The sequence below is a fragment of the Plectropomus leopardus genome, chromosome 13 (assembly GCF_026936395.1).
Source record: "Plectropomus leopardus strain MGB_pleo_1.0 chromosome 13, ASM2693639v1, whole genome shotgun sequence".
Taxonomy (NCBI): domain Eukaryota; kingdom Metazoa; phylum Chordata; class Actinopteri; order Perciformes; family Serranidae; genus Plectropomus; species Plectropomus leopardus.
The window spans coordinates 18105491-18125337 of record NC_142188.1 but is presented as its reverse complement, the minus strand read 5'-3'; the positions used below and the strand labels follow the sequence as shown (position 1 = coordinate 18125337).

At 37.6% G+C, this 19847-nt stretch overlaps 2 protein-coding genes across 2 annotated transcripts; both read left to right on the top strand.

Annotated features, from left to right (window-relative positions):
• The first annotated feature begins 73 nt into the window (after positions 1–73).
• Positions 74–6109, top strand: LOC121954864 (neuromedin U receptor homolog nmur-2-like). Its single transcript, XM_042502597.2, has 6 exons — positions 74–841; positions 1047–1143; positions 2160–2365; positions 2912–3133; positions 3221–3398; positions 4888–6109. The coding sequence occupies exons 1-6, from the start codon at positions 632–634 to the stop codon at positions 5298–5300; spliced, it is 1326 nt and encodes a 441-aa protein (XP_042358531.2). The 5' UTR covers positions 74–631; the 3' UTR covers positions 5301–6109.
• Positions 6110–8180: 2071 nt separating this feature from the next.
• Positions 8181–19001, top strand: LOC148187693 (rho GTPase-activating protein 19-like). Its single transcript, XM_088086801.1, has 11 exons — positions 8181–8278; positions 8601–8854; positions 9887–9967; positions 10489–10698; positions 10833–11059; positions 11706–11792; positions 14782–14847; positions 15240–15461; positions 15548–15640; positions 16157–16266; positions 17533–19001. Exons 1-11 carry the CDS (start codon positions 8232–8234, stop codon positions 17546–17548), a joined length of 1413 nt encoding a protein of 470 aa, XP_087942927.1. The 5' UTR covers positions 8181–8231; the 3' UTR covers positions 17549–19001.
• Positions 19002–19847: the final 846 nt, after the last annotated feature.

The following is a 19847-nucleotide window of genomic DNA, read 5'->3' as shown; positions in this document are numbered from 1 at the left end:
ATAAATAAATAAAAACTCTTTTTGTATTTTTTAAATGAATTTAGATTACTGTTAGTGTCAGGTAAGTCAACATCAATCTTTTTTTTTTTTTACAATTAAAGCTGAAAATCATTGTTTTTTAAGAATAGCAATATTCTTTCTGTACTATATACATCTTATGTTTAATGTAAGATATTTGCAAAAATGGCAACAAGGAAATTGTACACGTTTTTAAAAAAAATCTACACAACAAAAGGATGGGCATGTAATTGCAAACACTATCTGTTTAATGACAGCTGCTGATTCATCCCTCACAGAGACTTTTCTTCCTTTTCTTCAGTCAAAGCTAATAATGGAGAGGTCACTCTCTTATAAAAATCTCGGTACAGTGCAAGAGCAAGTATAAAGCAGGGGCCCCTCCTCCTCTTATCTTCTCCTGGCTGGTTGTACTGCTGAATTGTGCACACCAAATGTATGCAACATAATGAAAAAAAGTGGGTGTTGCAGCACTCATTTAAAATTGGAGTAATTTGAAACAATGACATGTGACATCTCAATATTGACTCCTTATGGCAACATCATTGTCACTGTCACAGAGGAGGTACATGGGAATTGAGACCACTGTCTTTATTACACATACCCATACTCAGTCATGGAATTTATAGACTTTTTCTCTATTACATCCTTCCAGTTCTCAACCAGCTGCCTCATCATGAACCTCTCGGAACAGATTTCACTCCTCTTCAGCTGTAACGTCAGCCCCAGCGAGAAGCCACAGCTAGATATTAGTGTGACCAAAAGGGAGCCGCTGACAATTGCTGTCCCAATGACCATCTTCTACAGCATTATCTTCTTGTCTGGAGTATGGACAGTCAGTTTACTTGATGCACTTCACCCACCAGCTACCTTTCGACTTACACACAGAGTGGTATATGTGATGATAAAATGCAGCAGCAACACCAAGCCACTATACAAGTCGATCTGTGTTAATAATGTGTTGAGAGCAAATAACATGTTTTTTGTCTCACACTGAAGACCATTAAATGCTGCCCCCTTTTGCTCTACAGGTCTTATTTAATGGTGTGAGCTTACTGACCCTCCTCATGGATGCTCATATGAGAGTCAGTGCCATTCGTTTCTACCTCATCAGCCTCGTCATATCAGGTACAATACTACTACCATGCACCTTATGGAAGACCAGTGCTAACAATATTAAACTGAAAAAAGTTAACTTTATGTATGCATAAGACTTGCCAAAATTCTAATTTGATACAATTATTTGATTTTTTAAAAGACATTAATTAATTTTTAAGTGTACTCTGAGGTACAAACCATCCATAATTACAATGAATATTAATAGTGAAATGGACATGCCATTGTTTCCATTGTTATTTTAAATTGGCATTTAAAATTTAATTATGTGCATAACAACTTGAAATGCAATTTAATTAACACTTCCCACGTCCATTTGAATCATACCCAAGATGTTTTTCAGGCTTGCTTGTTGTCTGTTGATGAAAGTGGATGTTACACAACACTTCTCTGGATTTGTATCAGGCCTTAGTCATGACAAGTTCCTTTGATATTTCACATTTGCTTATAAATATGGCCAGGTTATACTTGAGAGTACACTTAATAATTAATTAATTTATCTTTCATTTACATTTACACATGCATTTATGTAGTCAGAACCTGAAAATAAGATTTTGATTTCTTGTCAAATGGCATGGTCTTGAAAAGGGGATGTGGGTCCCCAGGGGGTCTGCCAAATTATTTTTTGGTATATGTTTTTATATTTTTTAAAATGTTTTTCTACTTTTCAAAAAATTTAAATATGTCTGAAACAATTTAACAACAAATCTGAAATATTTTACCTTTTGCACCATCTTTTTTTTTTTAAAGTGGAGTTTCTTCCCTCACCTACTTGAAAAGCAAATACAGGCTGATATTTCCCAGTGCCTGAAAACCTCCATTCAACCAGTTTGATATTTCATCGTACTTGGTTTGAAAAATGTTAAAGACCCCTGTCATACGTAATGCACACACATGTAATTTCAATTTAAATAGATTATTGTCTGTCCTGGACTATGCCAATTCTTTTAAACCACAGCTATTATATTCAAGAAATCACTCACAGTGCATATTTGCTAAATGATCTTCATTTTTTCTTTAAATTTTAGACATTCTGCAGCTGTTGACTATCCCAGTAACTTTGTATCGGTACTACTGGGAGAGCTACCCATGGCGTCTGGGCCAAACAGTATGCAAAGTCTACTTCATGGTTCGCCAAGTCTACTGTGCCACCACAAGCTGGGTCATCATGACTTTCACCACTGAGCGCTATGCAGCCATTTGCCACACCATGTGGTCTGTCTCCAGCCTGAAGGTTGAGTACTTGCACAAAAATTATATGATAACATGAAATGAAAAACCAAAAGCTTAGGGATGTCATACTATCTCATACTTTTTACTATTTGTCCAACTGTCATCATTTGTCCTGGTGTTCATGTTGAGCTTATTCCCCAAAATGTATTTAAAACATATTCCTTCTTTTTTTAGTTCATACTAATCACTGCAAGAGATGCTGCATATAACAATGAGAAGACTAATCATGTATCCAGCAACAGTGTATTTTCATGGTCAAACATATACACACTTGAATCAACATGATGTCAACCTGGCCAGACAAAAGAAACACACCACGGGTTACAATTAGCTGTTGATTTCAAGGATGAAATGTAAAAGAAATTACAATGGAAGTAGCCACATAAATAAGGTGAAATATTTGAAAAAATACAAAAAACACACATATGCACAACTTGCTGTGAAGAAAATTGAAGGGAATACCCTCTAAAATGCAGCTGGTGTTTAACCTTTTTTTCGACAAGGTTTAACATAGAATTTCCTCACCTCTTTCTTTCCTTTCTAACAGAAGTCTCGGCTGCCATGCCTTCTTTCTGTATGGGTCATTTCTCTGGTCTCAGCAGTACCCTTTGCTCTGGTCTATGACCAGGCTCGTGCCTGTATCTTAGACTACACGGCCAAAACACGAGAAGAAGCCTTCCATGTTTCCACCATGTGTGAGATGACAGAGCCGGATCCTGCATACATCTACAAAGGAGCTTTGCTCCTAAGAGCAGGAATCTTCTTCCTGGTAAGATAAGTGCTCTTCAACAGATTTTCAACAGTTTTTGACAGCTTTCATCAAACACAGGCACTCAACTTGCCTTTCCTACTCCAGGTCCCACTGATCTCCATCTGTACTCTCTATCTACTCATCCTGCTCTACCTGAGGCGGAACGGACGACAAAGGAGAAACATGGGTCTTACACGGCCAGATCCGGAGGGAAGGAGAGAAATTCAGTGCCATCGAAATGGAAAGCTACTTTTAAATGAAAAGAGAGCTCTAAAACTCATGGGTGAGCCTTTGAAAATTATAAATAGTTGTTTATATCTTGAGGTTGTGGATAACAGGGTAAAACTTTCTGAGTACTATTTTTTTCATCTTAGTCTGATGAAGAGTATGAAGGTCTAAGTGACTGGCCACTACAGAAAGTTGGTCGTCAATTTGCATGCATATGTCCTTGAAAGTAGGTGATGCGGGACTTTTGATGATGACTTTTACACTTGGTTGCTTACTAAACAAATTGCAGTGAATTTAGTGTTGGTTATAGTTCATTTAGCTTAAGCTTTGGTCAAAAACTCCTTTTTTTAAATCTTTTTTTTTTTTTTACATTATTTTGAGTGTGTTATCATCTGATGTCTTTCACAATCCATATTTCCCTCCGACAACATAAGACCTACCCTCTTGTAGTTTTGCATCGAATCAAAAATGACAGTCAGTGACTTTGACACTGCAAACATTTAGCTTTTGACAACTTTTTTTCTCAATCAGATTGCAGCAAGACAGGACTCACAATGTGTTGTTTATGGCAGCTTACAGTTACCTCATGATATAGTGCCAGGATCTGTCCACATTTTTGAGTTGTGTAGAACTAACATATGTATGTTTTCATTGTTTTATAATTACCGGAAAGTAGGAATCAGTGTGTTTTCATTATCTTAGAATGAGCTGTTTATGACTACACATGGAGCAGATCCTCTTCCACTGAGTCTGCCCAGCATGGTCTCATCCCTAGTTGTCACATATTTCCACTTTGCAGTGAACTTTAGTGTCTACATGTTAGATTCTAGGTATCCTTCTGTATATGCTGCTGACACTGCGTGATGTCAACAAATGCACATGGTGGGATGACGCTGCACTAGGTTATGTTTAGACAACACCAGGACATAGCAACCAATGCAGCGATGTCATTAAAAGCACATGCTAACATGAATGGTTAGGTTTAGACAACCAGGGCAAATGGTAAGGTGCAGGAAAAAAATAAAGAAAAAACACATCACATTCAGACAGACAAAGAACACCGGACTCCTGCGTGAAAGTCTGGGGTTTGTTTGATCCATCCACCACCCCTCCTGCCCTATAAGGACCTTTTGTGCTCCTTTTGTTATTACTGGTAGCATTTCAGCCTGACACCATCCAGTGGTGTATCATGAAAGGTGAATTTTGGGGACTGGATCTTATGCCAAAAGCACTGCAAATCTACCGGTATTTGACGAACATGGAATGAGAACGCTAGTTGCTAGTAGTGTTGTTCTAGAGTAAGTCAGAGAAGACAAACAAAAAACTGGCTCTAGATAGGGCCATTGGCGTTTTTATGTTTTTGTATCACTGTAGTTCTCCTACATGCTTGGCACATGGGAGAAGTTTGAGTTCTGCAACCTCACCACTATATGCAACTAAGTCCTACATACTGAACCTTTAATGCTAATTTATTGCATCATCATTGTGATGTCCTTTAAGTTATGCAATTGAGATGTTGACATCCTCTGTGTTTTGTCTTCCAGGTGCAGTCTTGGTGGCCTTTTTTGTTTGCAACTTTCCAGACATTGCCTCGTCACTGATGCAAGTTTATGTGGTTGTGTGGTCCGACACCGTCCTTTCTGTGTACACAGTCCTGAAATCATACTTGTCACTTCCACTGTGGTATATCAACGGGGCTCTGGATCCACTGTTGTTCTGTATTTCCTCCCACACATTTCGCAGGGCGTGCTGTAGGACTCTGGGTAGGCTCAGGCTTTACTGCTGGAAGTATGGGAGCATGTGGCTGAGGCCGAGAAGTTCTAGTGAAGAAGCAAGCATGACAGCCAGAGAGAGGATTGATGGTAAATCTCATAGAGAGAGGGGGGGGGCAAAACAAGACATACAGTCACTAAAAAAATCTGATGAGAGGAGTGAAAATAGCCGTGAAAAGCTGTGAGCTTTGAAAGCCCCTTTTAAAATGAGCAGTAACAACCACCATTTGGAATGATCTTTTTCCCACTATCAAAGACACAGTGGAAAGAAAAGCAAAATATATTTTAACCTATAACTCTGCTTTTTTTGCTCTTTTATTGCTGTAAGAGTTTCCAGTAATCTTACTGATGCCATTTGCTAGCAGTCACCTTTTTGTGTCCAGAGAAAGTGTATGATTTACTTGTAACATCTCTGTTTCAGATGCTTTTCTGTCTAGCTACAAATATATGTGTAGTGCTTTAACATTACATCACTGTGAATGATGTGGACAGTCAATGCAGAACTGTTATTTCTATTTATCAAGTGTAATGTGGCAGGATGTATTATTATGTTGAGTATGAAATAAATGTTATTCAAGAGTATTATTCAGGTGTCTACTCACAGCACATATCACATACTAACTCATTTTTAAATCTTTAGAAAAGAAAGGCGAGAACACTTGTACTGTGTTCTTCGCACAACTCTGCAACAGTGTTTGTTAAATGACAGGTTTGCATCCTTGAATGATTGTTAGACATGTTGCCTGATGAAAGTGCTGCTTACTTGATTTTGTTTCAGCTTCAACGAACTGTTTTGAGCTGACATACCTAAACCTGCAATTTGTGAAGCTTGTGTTTTGCACGTGATATGTAATTTTTCCATCATCAGCAGGAGACCAAGCCAATCAATCCAAAAATAAATACATGGAAATACTCAAGGTAACCTGCTGCTTTGTAAGTAGATGTCCATTCTAATTATGTATTACAGCTGAAATGCTGCCAGTTATGTCTACATAAAAAAGAGGAATTGGTAACAAACAAGCTGTGTGTGAGTGTTATTTGTTTGCATCTCTGCTTTGACTCTCCTGTGATTTATTTTCTTTCTTTTTTGTATTTATTATAAGTATTATTTAGCCTGGGTCACAATATTTTTTGTTGCTCCCCCTTTTAAGGCTCCTCTCTTCCTGTTGAATGCTTGTTAATTCTAAATTAATATCAGACCAGAAAATAGTGATAGTGTTCACTTTATCAATGTCTATGTTCAAAGTTAAAAAGAAACTTATTACAACTGTGTTTAATGTAAACAGTGTGGCATATAGCTCCTGAGGTTCTGTTTTGGACTACCTTTTCAAATGAGGTCACTGAACTAGAAATAGGCCTATATTATGTGAAAAATGGGGGGCACAGTTTTTAAAAAAATTAAAATCCAATGCCAGGGCATAAAATAAATTCATTAGATGTATCGATTGACTCAAAGTTTTTTTAAGATGGTTGCTAGATGACCAATAATCATTCTACACACATGCACTCTCAGGAGCGCACACTGACAGATAAGGACACAAATTGCTGCGCCAATCATTATTTTGTATTAATAAAACATTAAATGACTACTTGTAATGTGAAGGGGGTCACTAGTAATGACAGACCGGCAAAAAAATTATTAGGCTATCCAACTCTGCAGTTTCCTCTGTAATTTAGGGGGAATTCCCTATGAATCTCCAAACAAATGGTTAATGTGGGAGCAAGTGAAGTCTGTAACCAGGCTAAGAAGCCATGGTATTGTTGCTTTGTGTCCCCTAAAAACAAAATGCTGACACACCAATTTTATGATACAGTATGGTGTAATAAAAGTATTTGCTCAAGAACTGACTGCTTAAGAACATTCTTGAGGCTCTTGTAGCATACCTAAATATTTCATTTTATGCTTCTTTATACCCTACTCCACTACATTTTTAGGCAAATGTTGTATGCTTTACTATTTATTCCACAACTAAAGGAACTAGTTACTTTGCAGATATAGATTACTACAAAATATTAAGCAACTAATAAATTATTATATAGCCTAATGTTGTAGGCTAAGCTACCCATCTGTATCTAAAGTCATTAAAATTAGCTCCATCTTTACTGGCTGTAATGTAATCAGTAATTATTGACTTTATTGTCCTTGCACAGCTGTACAATAAAATTAGGTGTCAAAACTTCAAAGACAAGCAGATGCATTAAAGACTATATACAGGCCTAAGTATAGAGAATAGACTGTATAAGGTATGATATACATACTGCACATTTTCTTGATAATATTTCACATATGCAGGATATTCCACTTAGTTTTTATTTCATGTATAGCATGGTTACTTAGCTGTTTAGTTCCTTAATGGCACTTGAGTAAAAGCTTTTCAAGAATTTGGATGTGTGAGTTTTTTAAGCAAAAATCCACTTCAAGAAGAGCAAAGCCACTGTGTCCATGCATGTCGCCATGTTCAAATCCAATAATGTGATATCTGATTCTGAAATTAGGCTTTCTGCATGATAAGTATTTTTTACAATAGCAAAATGTAGGCCGTTAACCTGTTATTACAGTGTAGTCTTGCACTGTGGTATTGCTACTTTTACTGCTTTTGTGGCTTGCTGTATAAAAATCAGAGAGCAGGTTTAAGATTTTGAATAAAATAAAATAAAAAATTAAAATTCACAAGCAGGGGTATGTTAAATTGAACTTCTGTTAAAACATGAGAATTTCCCCAGTATTTAAAATTAGATCGTTTAGCCTATTCATTTGACATGAAAATTGGACATTATGGAAATAAACAAACAAACAAACACACACACACACACACACACACACACACACACACACACTCACAAAACATCTTGAGAGATGGCATTTTAAAATCACGTAGGCCTTTACAATTTACCAAATACGAGGTCATAATGTTGTATGACAGATCTTCTTCTTGTCATTTACATGATCCATGCATTTCATTAAGACATAATCTATTTAAAAATACAAATAAAAAATAAAAACATATCCCGTACCAATCTACGGAAGCTGAGCGGTTTTGACGTACGTATATTTCAGCCAATCACAATGCGGAGGGCGGGACTAAAGGGGAAACAGCGGAAGATTCAAAACGAAGATGGCGGCTGAAAATGATCTCCACAGTAATCACAAACTGGACAGAAGGTACAAACTTTTCGTTTACTTTAATCAACAGTTATCAGACCGAAAAAATACAATATGAAGTGCAAGTCTCTAGGATGCTAACACAATATTTTTGTTGTGAACTTACTCTATAGCAGAGTACCTTAGCGTTAGCCAGTTTAGCTAACCCAGCAACGATGTGTTTCGCTAACATTTGCTAACGTTAATCCGCTAATTTATGTTATATATCTACCCTTTCTGTTTTAATTAACTGCTTTACTGTAATTAAAAGCTCGAAGCTTTTCTATTCCACTGAGTCTTAACATGAATCCCAACCCCCAGCCTGTGTGTTTGTCTTCAACAGGGGGACAAAATGCAGTTTGTTTATCAGCCAGGAAAAGCCAAACACGAGCCAGCCTGTCATCTTTAACCCAGACTTCTTTGTGGAGAGGCTGCGGCACGAACATCCGCAAGCCTTCGCCGATTTGGTACTCAGCAATATCACTCGACTCATAGACCTTCCCGGGGATGAGTTTGCCCAGCTCACCGGAGAGTCGGAGGCTAAGGTGCCCTCCGCCTCTGGCTTTCTCCGCTCCTTCAACTTCCTGAAACGGAAAGGTTAGACAAACAGAGCACAGCGTGTTCAGTCTTTAAAACACAGTGTTAGCTAATATGGTTTAATCGTGTCATGTTGGTGCAGTAGGAAGCTTAAATATATCCTAGAAAAGTCCTAGTGTTTATTTATCCACAGACCTCATACAGTGCCTCATTAAGACGTTTGCAGACTTGCAATGCATGTATCTCAAGTAGTGCTGGAATGATTGGTCGATTAATCAGTCAACATAAAATCAATCTCTTATAATTTATTCTTCTTTTAATGTTTTTGAGATTAAATGAGTCAATGTTGTGGAGCTGCTATTAATAATTATTTTTCATCAGCAGTTAATCTACTGTGCTGATTATTTTTATGAGTATTAATGACAGGAAAATGCCACTCACAATCATTTCTTGAGGCCAAAGTTGACACCATCAAAATTGCTTGTTCATGCCCGACAAGAGTCCCAAAATACAGTAATGTGTAAGTGTCTTAGGCCACCTTACATGTTGTTATTTTATCAAGGTTACAGTGATCATACATATTTTTTTCTCAGTAGTATCTTTACTGAAATACAACAAGAACATACAAGAACTTTGTAAATGGTATTAAAATGCAAATATGTCAGAATAAAACAGCTTCAACAGGCCAAAGTTGCAAGTATTAAGTGTGATCTCCCTTTACATTTTGCATGTCTTCAACACTCTTGGTCAGACAATATGAGATTTACAAAACAAATTTTCAGGTGTATTTACACCAGGCTGCATTCAAGACATATCCAAAGCTACCTGCAATGCATTGTACATGTTCTCTGTATTCTTTGAATCTTAATGAATGACTGAGAAATATATATATATATGTATATATATGTATGTATGTATGTGTGTGTGTGTGATAGATATGTGTGGTGGCATAAGACTTTTGCACAGTGCTGCGTGTTCTTTTGATGGATGGAAATGATAACATGGATCTAATTGAGTCCCTTATAATGAATTAATAGCAGCTGTACGCACAAAGGGTACCATTAGTCTCACTTGCTCTTTGATGCTTTTCAGAAAAAGGGGTGGTTTTTGGTGCGCCACTAACTGAAGAAGGAATAGCACAGATCTATCAGCTCATTGAATACCTGAGTAAAAGTGAGTACCAGTTCATATGCATGCATCATTTCTGTCACGAGAAGGACCCTTTTCTTCCACATTTATTTGTGATATCATGACTAAGCTGTAACCATGGCGGTAGACAAACAGCTTTAAAAATTACTTGATTTAATGATGTCTGATATACTACTGCTTGATCTGCTTGTATCACTTATTCTTATATGAATTAGATTTGTAAAGACTGCAGTCCTTACTCTTACTACTTAAACTTAGTTGGAGAGCAGTGAATTAGCATGAGGTCATGGTTTATTTCTAGAAAGCGATGATGTCATATGCTGAAATTGGACACTAGGACCAAATGCTTGGGTCAATAATTTATCTGAAAGCACTTTGCTCCTGCTGTCTCCCTCCTTCCTTTTCATTCACTCCATCTCTCTCCCCACTTCTGTGTCTGTGTCCCTATGTCTCCTTCACTTTGTGTCTACCCGCCTACACACCACATCTCTTTTTCACCCCTCCTCCTTGACTGTCTCTCACCATCTTTCTCTCACAACCCCCAGACCTTCATGTGGAGGGGTTGTTCCGTGTGCCAGGGCACAGCCTAAGGCAGGCAGCCCTGAGGGAGATGCTGAATGCAGGGGCGGAGATAGATCTGGAGACAGGCGACTTCCACCCCAATGATGCAGCCACATTGCTCAAAGCGTACCTGGGAGAGCTGCCGGAGCCTCTGCTCACGCACAGACACTATCATGCTCACCTGAAGATTGGAGGTGTGGCATGACTCATGCAGATCTCTGTCATCGCTCAAGATAAAACAATATTCACATAAATGCTAAGTCAAGATAAGAAAATAAAAGTGACCCCTTTGCTCTTTTGTAGTAATTCTCTTATGTGTTGTGTCCAGCGCTGACTCGCTTCGATGATAAGGGGGATAAGACGAGTGTGCCAGACAAAGAACGCCAGATTGAGGCATATCAGCTGCTATTCATGCTGCTCCCGCCAGCCAACCGCAGCCTGTTGAAGCTGCTGCTTGACCTGCTGTACCACACTGCTCGAAATCAGCACATTAACAAGATGTCTGCAATCAATCTAGCCACAATGTTTGCTCCACACATCATCTGGCCCAAAAATGTGAGGATCTTAGGTTCATTTTATTCCACGCTGTAAAATCTGACAAGTTGATTTTAGTTAAAAGAAAACCAGGAAACCGATTGCCTTGAATAATGTAAGTAAATACAACAGTTTATCTTAATTTATGTGTACTTCATATCCAATTAAGTTGACTTAATTTTGTGATGTTTAAACTTTCAACTGACAAGCTTAATTGAATCAGTCTGTCTAAGTTTAAATAACTTCAGTTAACCAAGTTTACTGTGCAACATATCTGTATTCTGACAGTTGCAAACAATTCATAATCATATTTGTATTTTCTTAATCATGTAAAGAAAACAGAACTTGTAGATCTTCTGACGTCCCCATTGACAAAATCCTCTTTGTCATAATCAGGTTAAGTCAGACTAATTTAGGTAACTGAAGTTGCTATCACATAGAAAAAACAAGGTCATTTTGCTTGTCATTTTCTTTTTACTTAGATATACATTAAAAATAAATTAAGATTCAAAGTTATATTTACTTTCCTTTTTTAATGGCAATTGGTTTTCAAGACTATTTTGAGTACGATCAACTTGCTCAACAGTATGTGACAGTTATCCAAGAAAAGTTTATTGTCAAGTAAACCTTGACTGTTTTTTTGGTAATGTATGTTTTTATGTTGCAGGTGATGGCAAGTGATCTGCAGGGACACATTGAGCAGCTGAATAATGGCATAGCATTCCTCATCAGGCACTCACAAAAGCTGTTCAAGGTAAGCTTGTTTCTCTGGATTTAACGTCTTATTTCATAACTAGTTTGGCTTACTGATAAATAGCACATGTATTGGAAACACTACGTGCAAGTTTCCCTGCTGATTCTTTTCTCTGTCTGATAGAAAGAGAAATGTGAGGTGTGACTTTATCTCTCAAGGTTGTCTGGATTCTGTATTTTTATTTTGTTTCAGGTCAAAACAAAACACAGGCAGTTTGCTCTATAGAGAAATTATAAGAAAAGATAAATCTTTTACATCACAAACATGGGGTTTTGATGCATTGTTTCAAATTAACCTCTCATGTCAATTTGCCAGGCTTACAAGATATGCAAACAGGCTTTGGAGAAAAAATATTGAATTTATATGTGAATGAAATATCAGTAAAGGCTATTTGTTTTTCATAGAGTATCTTCATGAGTGGCCTTTTGGATCCTGATTACTGGCTTATATTTCACCATTCAAATGACCTTTTCTAACTTGACAACAATTTAAATAGGCCCCTTCATATTCTCATTTGCAACCTTTGTTAATGTAGTAGAAAACAGGGCGCAAAGCTGTTCCCCCAGTAACAAAAGCAATGAATAGGTCTTAATTGCACACACAATTGCTGCATCTGAAATTGCATACTAACACGCTATTTAGTGTGCTAAAAGCGTATGTCCGAAACTAATTCGAAACCATACTATTTCTGGTGAAGTATTACAGTATACAAACACTTGATGCCACAGCGGCATAAATATTCCACAGTGCAATGCAGTAGATGACAGTGTTCACAGCTGTCTAGAAAATATGTGTAAGACTTTAATTTGCTAAGCCTAATGTAATGTAATGTATTTAAAAAAAATAAAAAAATAAATTTCTCTAACTCACCAGATAGAGTGCACACCCCATATAGGCTGAGACCTGCGGCCCTTTGCTGCATGTCATCCCTCCTCTCTCCTCCACCATTCCTGTCTTGCCTCAGCTGTACTAACACTGAGGGCCTAAAAGCCCCAAAAATAGAACAGAATAGGATATATCTTAATTGTCCACCATGGTGGAAATGTGTCTTTGGCCCACCAGACACAGAAGACAACATAATAAAAAGCAGAAAAGCAGTTGGTAAACCAAACGTATAGACATGGTCATTAAGATCTGATTCAATGTGTTGAGTGTTTCTGTCATTGACTGTCTGTGGTTTAAAACTCCTCATTCACTTAATTGAGAAGGACTTCTTGAATACTTATTTAGTTGCCAGAGAGACTCAATTAAAAAAAGTACTTTTTTAAAATTGCTGGTGGAGTTGAGGTTGGCACTTCCTACTACTTATACTACTGTTAATTTATGCAAAAATATGTTTAACAACATTACACATATTGGCTATGTAGTGCATAGTATGAGATTTTGGACACAGCTAATGTATCCTTCCACATGAAACATTGGCAGCCTGAAAGAAATGTTAAGTCCCCAAATTACCATTTGGTTTTCAGTTACTTATCCTGTGTTATGTTGAATTGTGAAGAAAACTGTTTTTCCCGCATGCTTCCATGGCAAAACTGTATCAAACATCTGTTTACAAACTCTTGCACAACCTGTGCAGTATAATCCAAGTCTTATTTATCCATTCATATGATCAGTACCACTCAAACAGATGGGAAAACTGAATGAAAGAGTGAAACTTATCTTTACTTTCTTCAAAGCCAGACACCATTGACAAAAACAGGAATTTTTTGTTGTCGCTCACAGGAGCTGCTGGTCTTCTGTTGACTGAGGTAGTAGATCGAGTGGCCCATCAGCAGTTCCCCATTGGGAAAGGATGTCTGTTTGAGAAGTACTGAGCATACAACAGGTTAAATAAGATTTTAGACCCCATGATTTGTTTGTTTGTAAACAGATGTTTCAATATCATTTTGCTGTTGTTGAAGGTGCATTTTGTGGGATCTGGACATAATTTTAGTTTAAAACATTCAAAAATGAACTAACCATATAAACAGAGTGTGAAGAAGTAATATCCTTGACATTATGTCCAAGATGCTTATGTATTGTATTGCAGAGATATCCACTGCTAAGCAGCCAGGAACAGGCCGTCCCTTCTGTGATAATGTATCCTGGCCTGAGAGGCCGGCCACTGTAGCCTCTAGTGTGCTGCAGGAGAGGATGAAGAAGTTGAGCCAACCGGTGTTGTTTCGAAGTGTGTTCCCCGTCAAATAGAGTTCCCCACCTGTTAATGTGTAGCGCCCCCCTCATTGGTCATGGTTAGGGCAAAGGGTTTGGGTCAGGTTTAGGTGGAGAGGAAACGCATATTGATGTTACAGTCCTCGACACAACAGCAGAGTCACTGGATACACTCCGTGAGTTAGTTAAGTGAAACACAGTAATGGCAGAAGGTCTAGGAAAACGGCCATTATCTCCATCACAAGCAGCTCGTGGAGAGAAGGTATCTTCCGCAGCAAAGAAAAGAAGCGATGTAAGAAGAAGCAAAACTAGAGTCAATTTTGGTTTGGCTTTCCAGCCAAGACAGCTGTTGGAGAGTAAAAACATGCGGTTTGACACTGAACTCGTTTCTTATAGACTGGTAAGTGACGTCTAATGTTGGCCATTTACCGAGACATATCTTTAGTATATTTAATAACGCACAAACTGTAGGCTTACAGTCATTTAAAGGGTGAAATACTGCCCCCCATTTGGACTGGGTGGCTGGTAATTTCAAATAGGTCCTTTAAACATAGACCCCTATGATTTCAATTCACCAAGAATTTTCCCAAATTTTTGGATTCTTGATTTACCGGAGGCATGCAAGAAAGTTTTCTCCACAAATTCAATCTAACATAGGTTGAGAAATAGTTGTACAAATAGTCATTTGAGGGATAAGTACTCCTTTAATACACCATTGTTTGTGGATAGATTCATCACTTTCTAAATACTAATCATATTCATGTATATTAGACTAGATTCATTCTTCACTATGTTTCATCAGAGAATTTAATTTACATATTCACTTTCATTGAAGGCGCCTACATACATCAAAGAATACACCCGCTTATACTTCACAGGATCCAAAACTCTTCAATCAAAGGTGAGTTTTATAATCTTTTCTTATATTCCTAATTGAGTTCATCCTATTAAAAAGAGTGTGAGCGCTGCATTGCATTAATCTATAAAGCTTTGTTCAAAGTGTCAACAGTATTTTTTTTCCCCTGTGCTAGCTTGTGAAGCAAGTAACCTCAGTGACTGGGTAATTTTAGACACTGCGTGTCTAAATACAGAACCTCGAGAGACTTATCTTCTACAGGGAATTCAACAGAATGAGTTTTAAAGAACACTGAAATTAAACCTCCGAGCACTGTGTCTGTACTCCGTTGTTCAAGCTATTTGCTGTCCATATGTGTGTGCAGTGTGTGACTTGTTGTGGTTGCAGTGGGATAGCAGAAATTAAATATCTGATCACATTATGTCTGACCTTTTTAGGATGACTTGACGCTGTGTTCTGGGAGCAAAGATGGTTCCACGTTTGCAGTAACAGTTGCATCCCCTTCTTCCTCCATGAGAACAATTGAGGGTGAGGTCAGCAGCACCTCCACCACCATGTCGTCAGAGACTCAGAGTTACACTGAATCTGCCCTCAGAGAGCTGTACCAGCAGGTCAGCAACATGCCTGAGTCTGCCAAAAAGAAGAAGCTCATCAGACAGGTACAGTTGGTCACTGTGAATGTAGAGAACATACAGGAAATGTATTTGCAGCTCAGCACCAAAATGTGTTTTATTTCTGTGTGTAGTTTGATAAGCAGCTGCAGACACCTTCCTCAGACTCGCGGGCACCATTCAGCAGGAAACACTGGCGTTCGCGCTCTTTGGGTGGAATAATCAAGGTTAGTTCAACCTGAGGACAATATACCCCACACTGACAAAGCCAGCAAAGTAAATGTCCTCTGTAGATCAGATTAGGTATAGCTTTATTGTCATTGTACAGAATACAGATAGTTAACAAAATGCACTTGAGAATTTTAGAAGTGCAAAAAGCTGAAAAGTGCTGAGTAATGTGAAGAGTATATACAGAATGAAATAAAGGATTAAAATAATGTGGAATAAACACTAATTGATATGAATACACTAGCCATACACACACACACACGCACACACACACGCACACACACACGCGGCCGGAAGCGCATAAAATATAAAAGTATTCCAGTTAAAAGTTTCATGATGTAAGTAATGTATTCCTCATGTTCTTACGGTCTTCAAAACATTAAGTGCATTTTGATGATTTTGACATTTAAATTGGAAAAATGAGTGTTTTTTACAGTAAAACATCTACAGGGTGTCTTTAATACAGCCCTACACTCTGAATATCTCCCAGTAATGACTTTTTGCTTATTCAACAGAAGAAGGTGTTGGGAGGCCAAGCACTAACAGAGAAAGAAAACAGCAGACTGGAGAGTCCCCTACCCTGCAATCACTTAATGAGCAGCAAAGAGACACCAACTGTGGAGCCGTGAGTATTGCATTGTTACACCACAAACAAAACACATTTTGTTATGCTTCTTCTGCCTGTCCCAGCTGTGACGGATTAAGTAAGACTATCACTACAACTGGCATCCTGCTGCTCCATCTGTGCCCAGAGTACGCTCTGTGCTCCAAGAGTGTGGTGCAGTGCATATTCCAACAGTACATGTATTTCAATAGAGCTCCAAGTATATAAAATCAATTTGTGGCGGCAAATGTTTCGATTGTGGCAGATATTGTGGATGAACACTTCAGAAGACTATTTTAAATTAACTCAAACTTGATCTAAATGAGTTAATCTTGCAAGCCTCTTCGGTTGGGGTCAGATGGAGTCACTTCAGTAAGGACCACTGGAGATGAGCAAAGTCAGTTGCAGAAGAGAGTTTCTTGTCTTCAACAACACAACAATCTCAAGTCAATACTGAGACTAGACTGACTAACACTCTCAAAGCACTCACTCTTATACTCTTTTGGAGGCTCCAGGGCGTCTCCGCCGTTCTCTGGGGGCCCAGGAGTATATATATATATATATATATTAACACAAAATTACCATTCCTACTAAAATTGCAACTTGTATTGCAACTGTTTAAATGATTCATCTTTTTTTACATGTCGTGCAGCCCTGGGTTTGAGTGATTGTTGTTGCACCATATGATCACTGTCAATCCTCTGTTCTCTTCTGTAAAAATAGTCAAAGTGAAGATGGCATGTTTTCCAGTGGAAATATTTACAGCAATCATACGTGTTAGTATAGTGGTAACTTTAGTTATGCATTTTCACTATTCCAGTTTGAGAAGTCTCAGCATGACAATGTCTGCATCATATACACTTTTGAGGTCTTGTGAAATACAGCGGGTATATACTGACACTGCGATGTCAGGAGGACTGAGTGGCCAATTCAAATTTAGAAATTGTATAGAATGTTCTCCCATGCAGATGATATGACATGTATGAAGAAATGCTGTACAGTAATACAGTAACTTTCTTTTATTTAAACCAAACCAATCCAAATGTCACTTTTAAATTGTGGGACAGCACACTGCACTCCTTAAAGTGACATCAGCCGGTGACAAGTAGTTTTTCTCATGACTGCTAAAGGAGTTCCAGCCATCTGCCTGTGGTTCACCGCAGGCAAGCTTGGCCTCACTTTGACTCAGCAGTGCTTACATTGCTAATGATGCCTGATGTGCTCTGCTGAAAGGATTAAAAATTACCCAATATTTTTTTTCTCCCTCTCTCTTCTCATCTTGTCCAGGATTAATGGTCTTTGAAAGAATGTGCTCTCCAGAACTAAGGAAACATCAGGCTGACTGTTATGTTCGGGGTATTAAAGGATCTTCTTGAGGCGTCGACACAAACTAAACAGTGTAAGGCACTGTACAGCTTTGTTTTGACACCATGTTTGGATCTGTACGACGCTGTTTTTTTCTCAAGAAGTGAAGTTTATGTCTTAAGGGTTAGTAAGATAGCAAGAAAGCACCAGAATATCTCTGCAATAGTAAGTTTTGCTGAAGATAAGGGACACATAAAAGGGGTTCATGGACAACTGTGGGGATGATACATGCTTTTTTCGTCAGTGCAAAGTTGTTTTTTTACCCAGCCTGTAGGAGTTCATCCTTGTCTAATTTCTTGCTCATTCACAATATTTCACAGGATGCAAATGACAAGTATTTACTCTAGTTACTTTTTAGGGATTTAGCTTTATCATTGACTGAAACATTTTTATTTAACTTGCAAGCCTAATTGTATTTATTTTTTATTGGTCATCTAGATGTTTCAAGTCCCGGAGTCCAGTGCATCAGATGCATTGATAAAACGTGATGTGCAGGCTTTTCTATTTAAACGTTAAAGTTGTAAGTTATTGTAAGTTAGTTGGACTCATAAAGTCAATGCAGACTGTTCAAGACTTAGAAAAATTGTGAATTCACAGATGTGCCTTAAAGCAAAAATATCTTAATTTACTGTATAGATTAAGATACATTTTCTCTTTAGATTCCTGATAGCTTTAAGAGTGTGCTAAAATGTAGTGTCAGTAAAATAAGCGTGTAAAGACTGATAGAGAATGAAGAAGAGATAATGGGAGATAACGAGATACAGAGGCCAAAGGTCCAGCTTGTGTACATTATATAAATAGCTTTCTCTTTGTTTTCACTTTAGCTCATGTCTTGGGTGTCAATGCTGTGATAGTTTAAACTACTGCTACTGTAAGCTACATTTTAATTTTGTGTTTTATTGTTTGTAGTTTTTCTCAGGCCATTTTTGAGTTATGCAACAATGTATACAGTTTTTTTAGCTTTATATGCATTTATGACTTTACATTTATTCAGCTTTTTAGTTCAAGTTTTTTACGATTTTTTAATGTTTTATTGTCTATATTTATGTTTAAAGGTAAGTTGAATGCAATTGAAAATGAATTTGTTGTTTGCGTTCCATTTTGGTTGTTAACCCAGATGCTTCCTAGGAGACTTTGAGCCACAGCCACTTTTAAAACCTGCTTGCCGTCTTACTTTTAATAGCAGTTTCTGCTTCAATGGTCACTCTGCCTCACTGTTACCATTCAACCATAATGTGATAATTGCCAACATGCTCAACTTAATTGACCATGTAAAGTGATGAGATTGATGCTACTGTGAAGCTATGCAAAGCACTGTAATTAAAAGGCATCAAGCTGACGTCTGTAGGTGTTTGTTCATTTGAAAATGAAGACATGATTAGGAACATTCTTTGAAACTTTTCCTAAATTATGATGTTTTGTTTTCCCAGCCTTCGCTGGAATTTGAATGATGTTGATTTTTGCAGCTGCATGATGCTGTTTTACTTTTAGCCACAAGGTGATGCTGTTTAGTTGCAAATAATTAGTCAGCTGTAGCACCTCTCTCTCTCTCTCTCTCTCTCTCTCTCTCTCTCTCCTAATATAGTGCTGTGCCTGTAAATATAGTTAATATATAGATGTAAATAAAGTATTTTAGTGAAATCAAATCCCTCTCTCTAGCTCTCTCTGTCTTTGATATTTGATTTTACAAAAATACTTTATTTACAGTAATATATCATAAAGCATCTCTTTGATCTGATTTTGATTTTCGAGACAACCAAAGACAGGTTAAGATGAGAGAAATTTGTGTATTAACTACTAAAGTTCTGTGAAATACGCAAAATAACTTGATACATGAACAAAAAACTTTACAGTATTTAAACCGAAATATATCAGCCTGGTGGCCACTTTGATAAAAGCTGATTGAATATATGTAATATTTAAGACAAATGCTACTTTAGCCTTTTCTAACTCGCTTCCCCTGACCTCTCCCCACATCAACAGTCATGTCCTAGTGTTGTCAAAAGTATTGATTTATCAATACCTTTTGACATGATTGTTTAAGACTGTTTCAAAACTCATTACCTGCAGTATCAATACACCCCTACCAGCTCTGTTTTCTTGCTTTCTCTTATTGGTAATGTTTACTGCAGTCATTTTACTTTTCTGTGCTATTAATCGAGAAAAGAAAAGTCACCGTAATCATATTATATCCTTGTTATATTTATTTTTTAATAAAATATACCTGTGGTATTGAT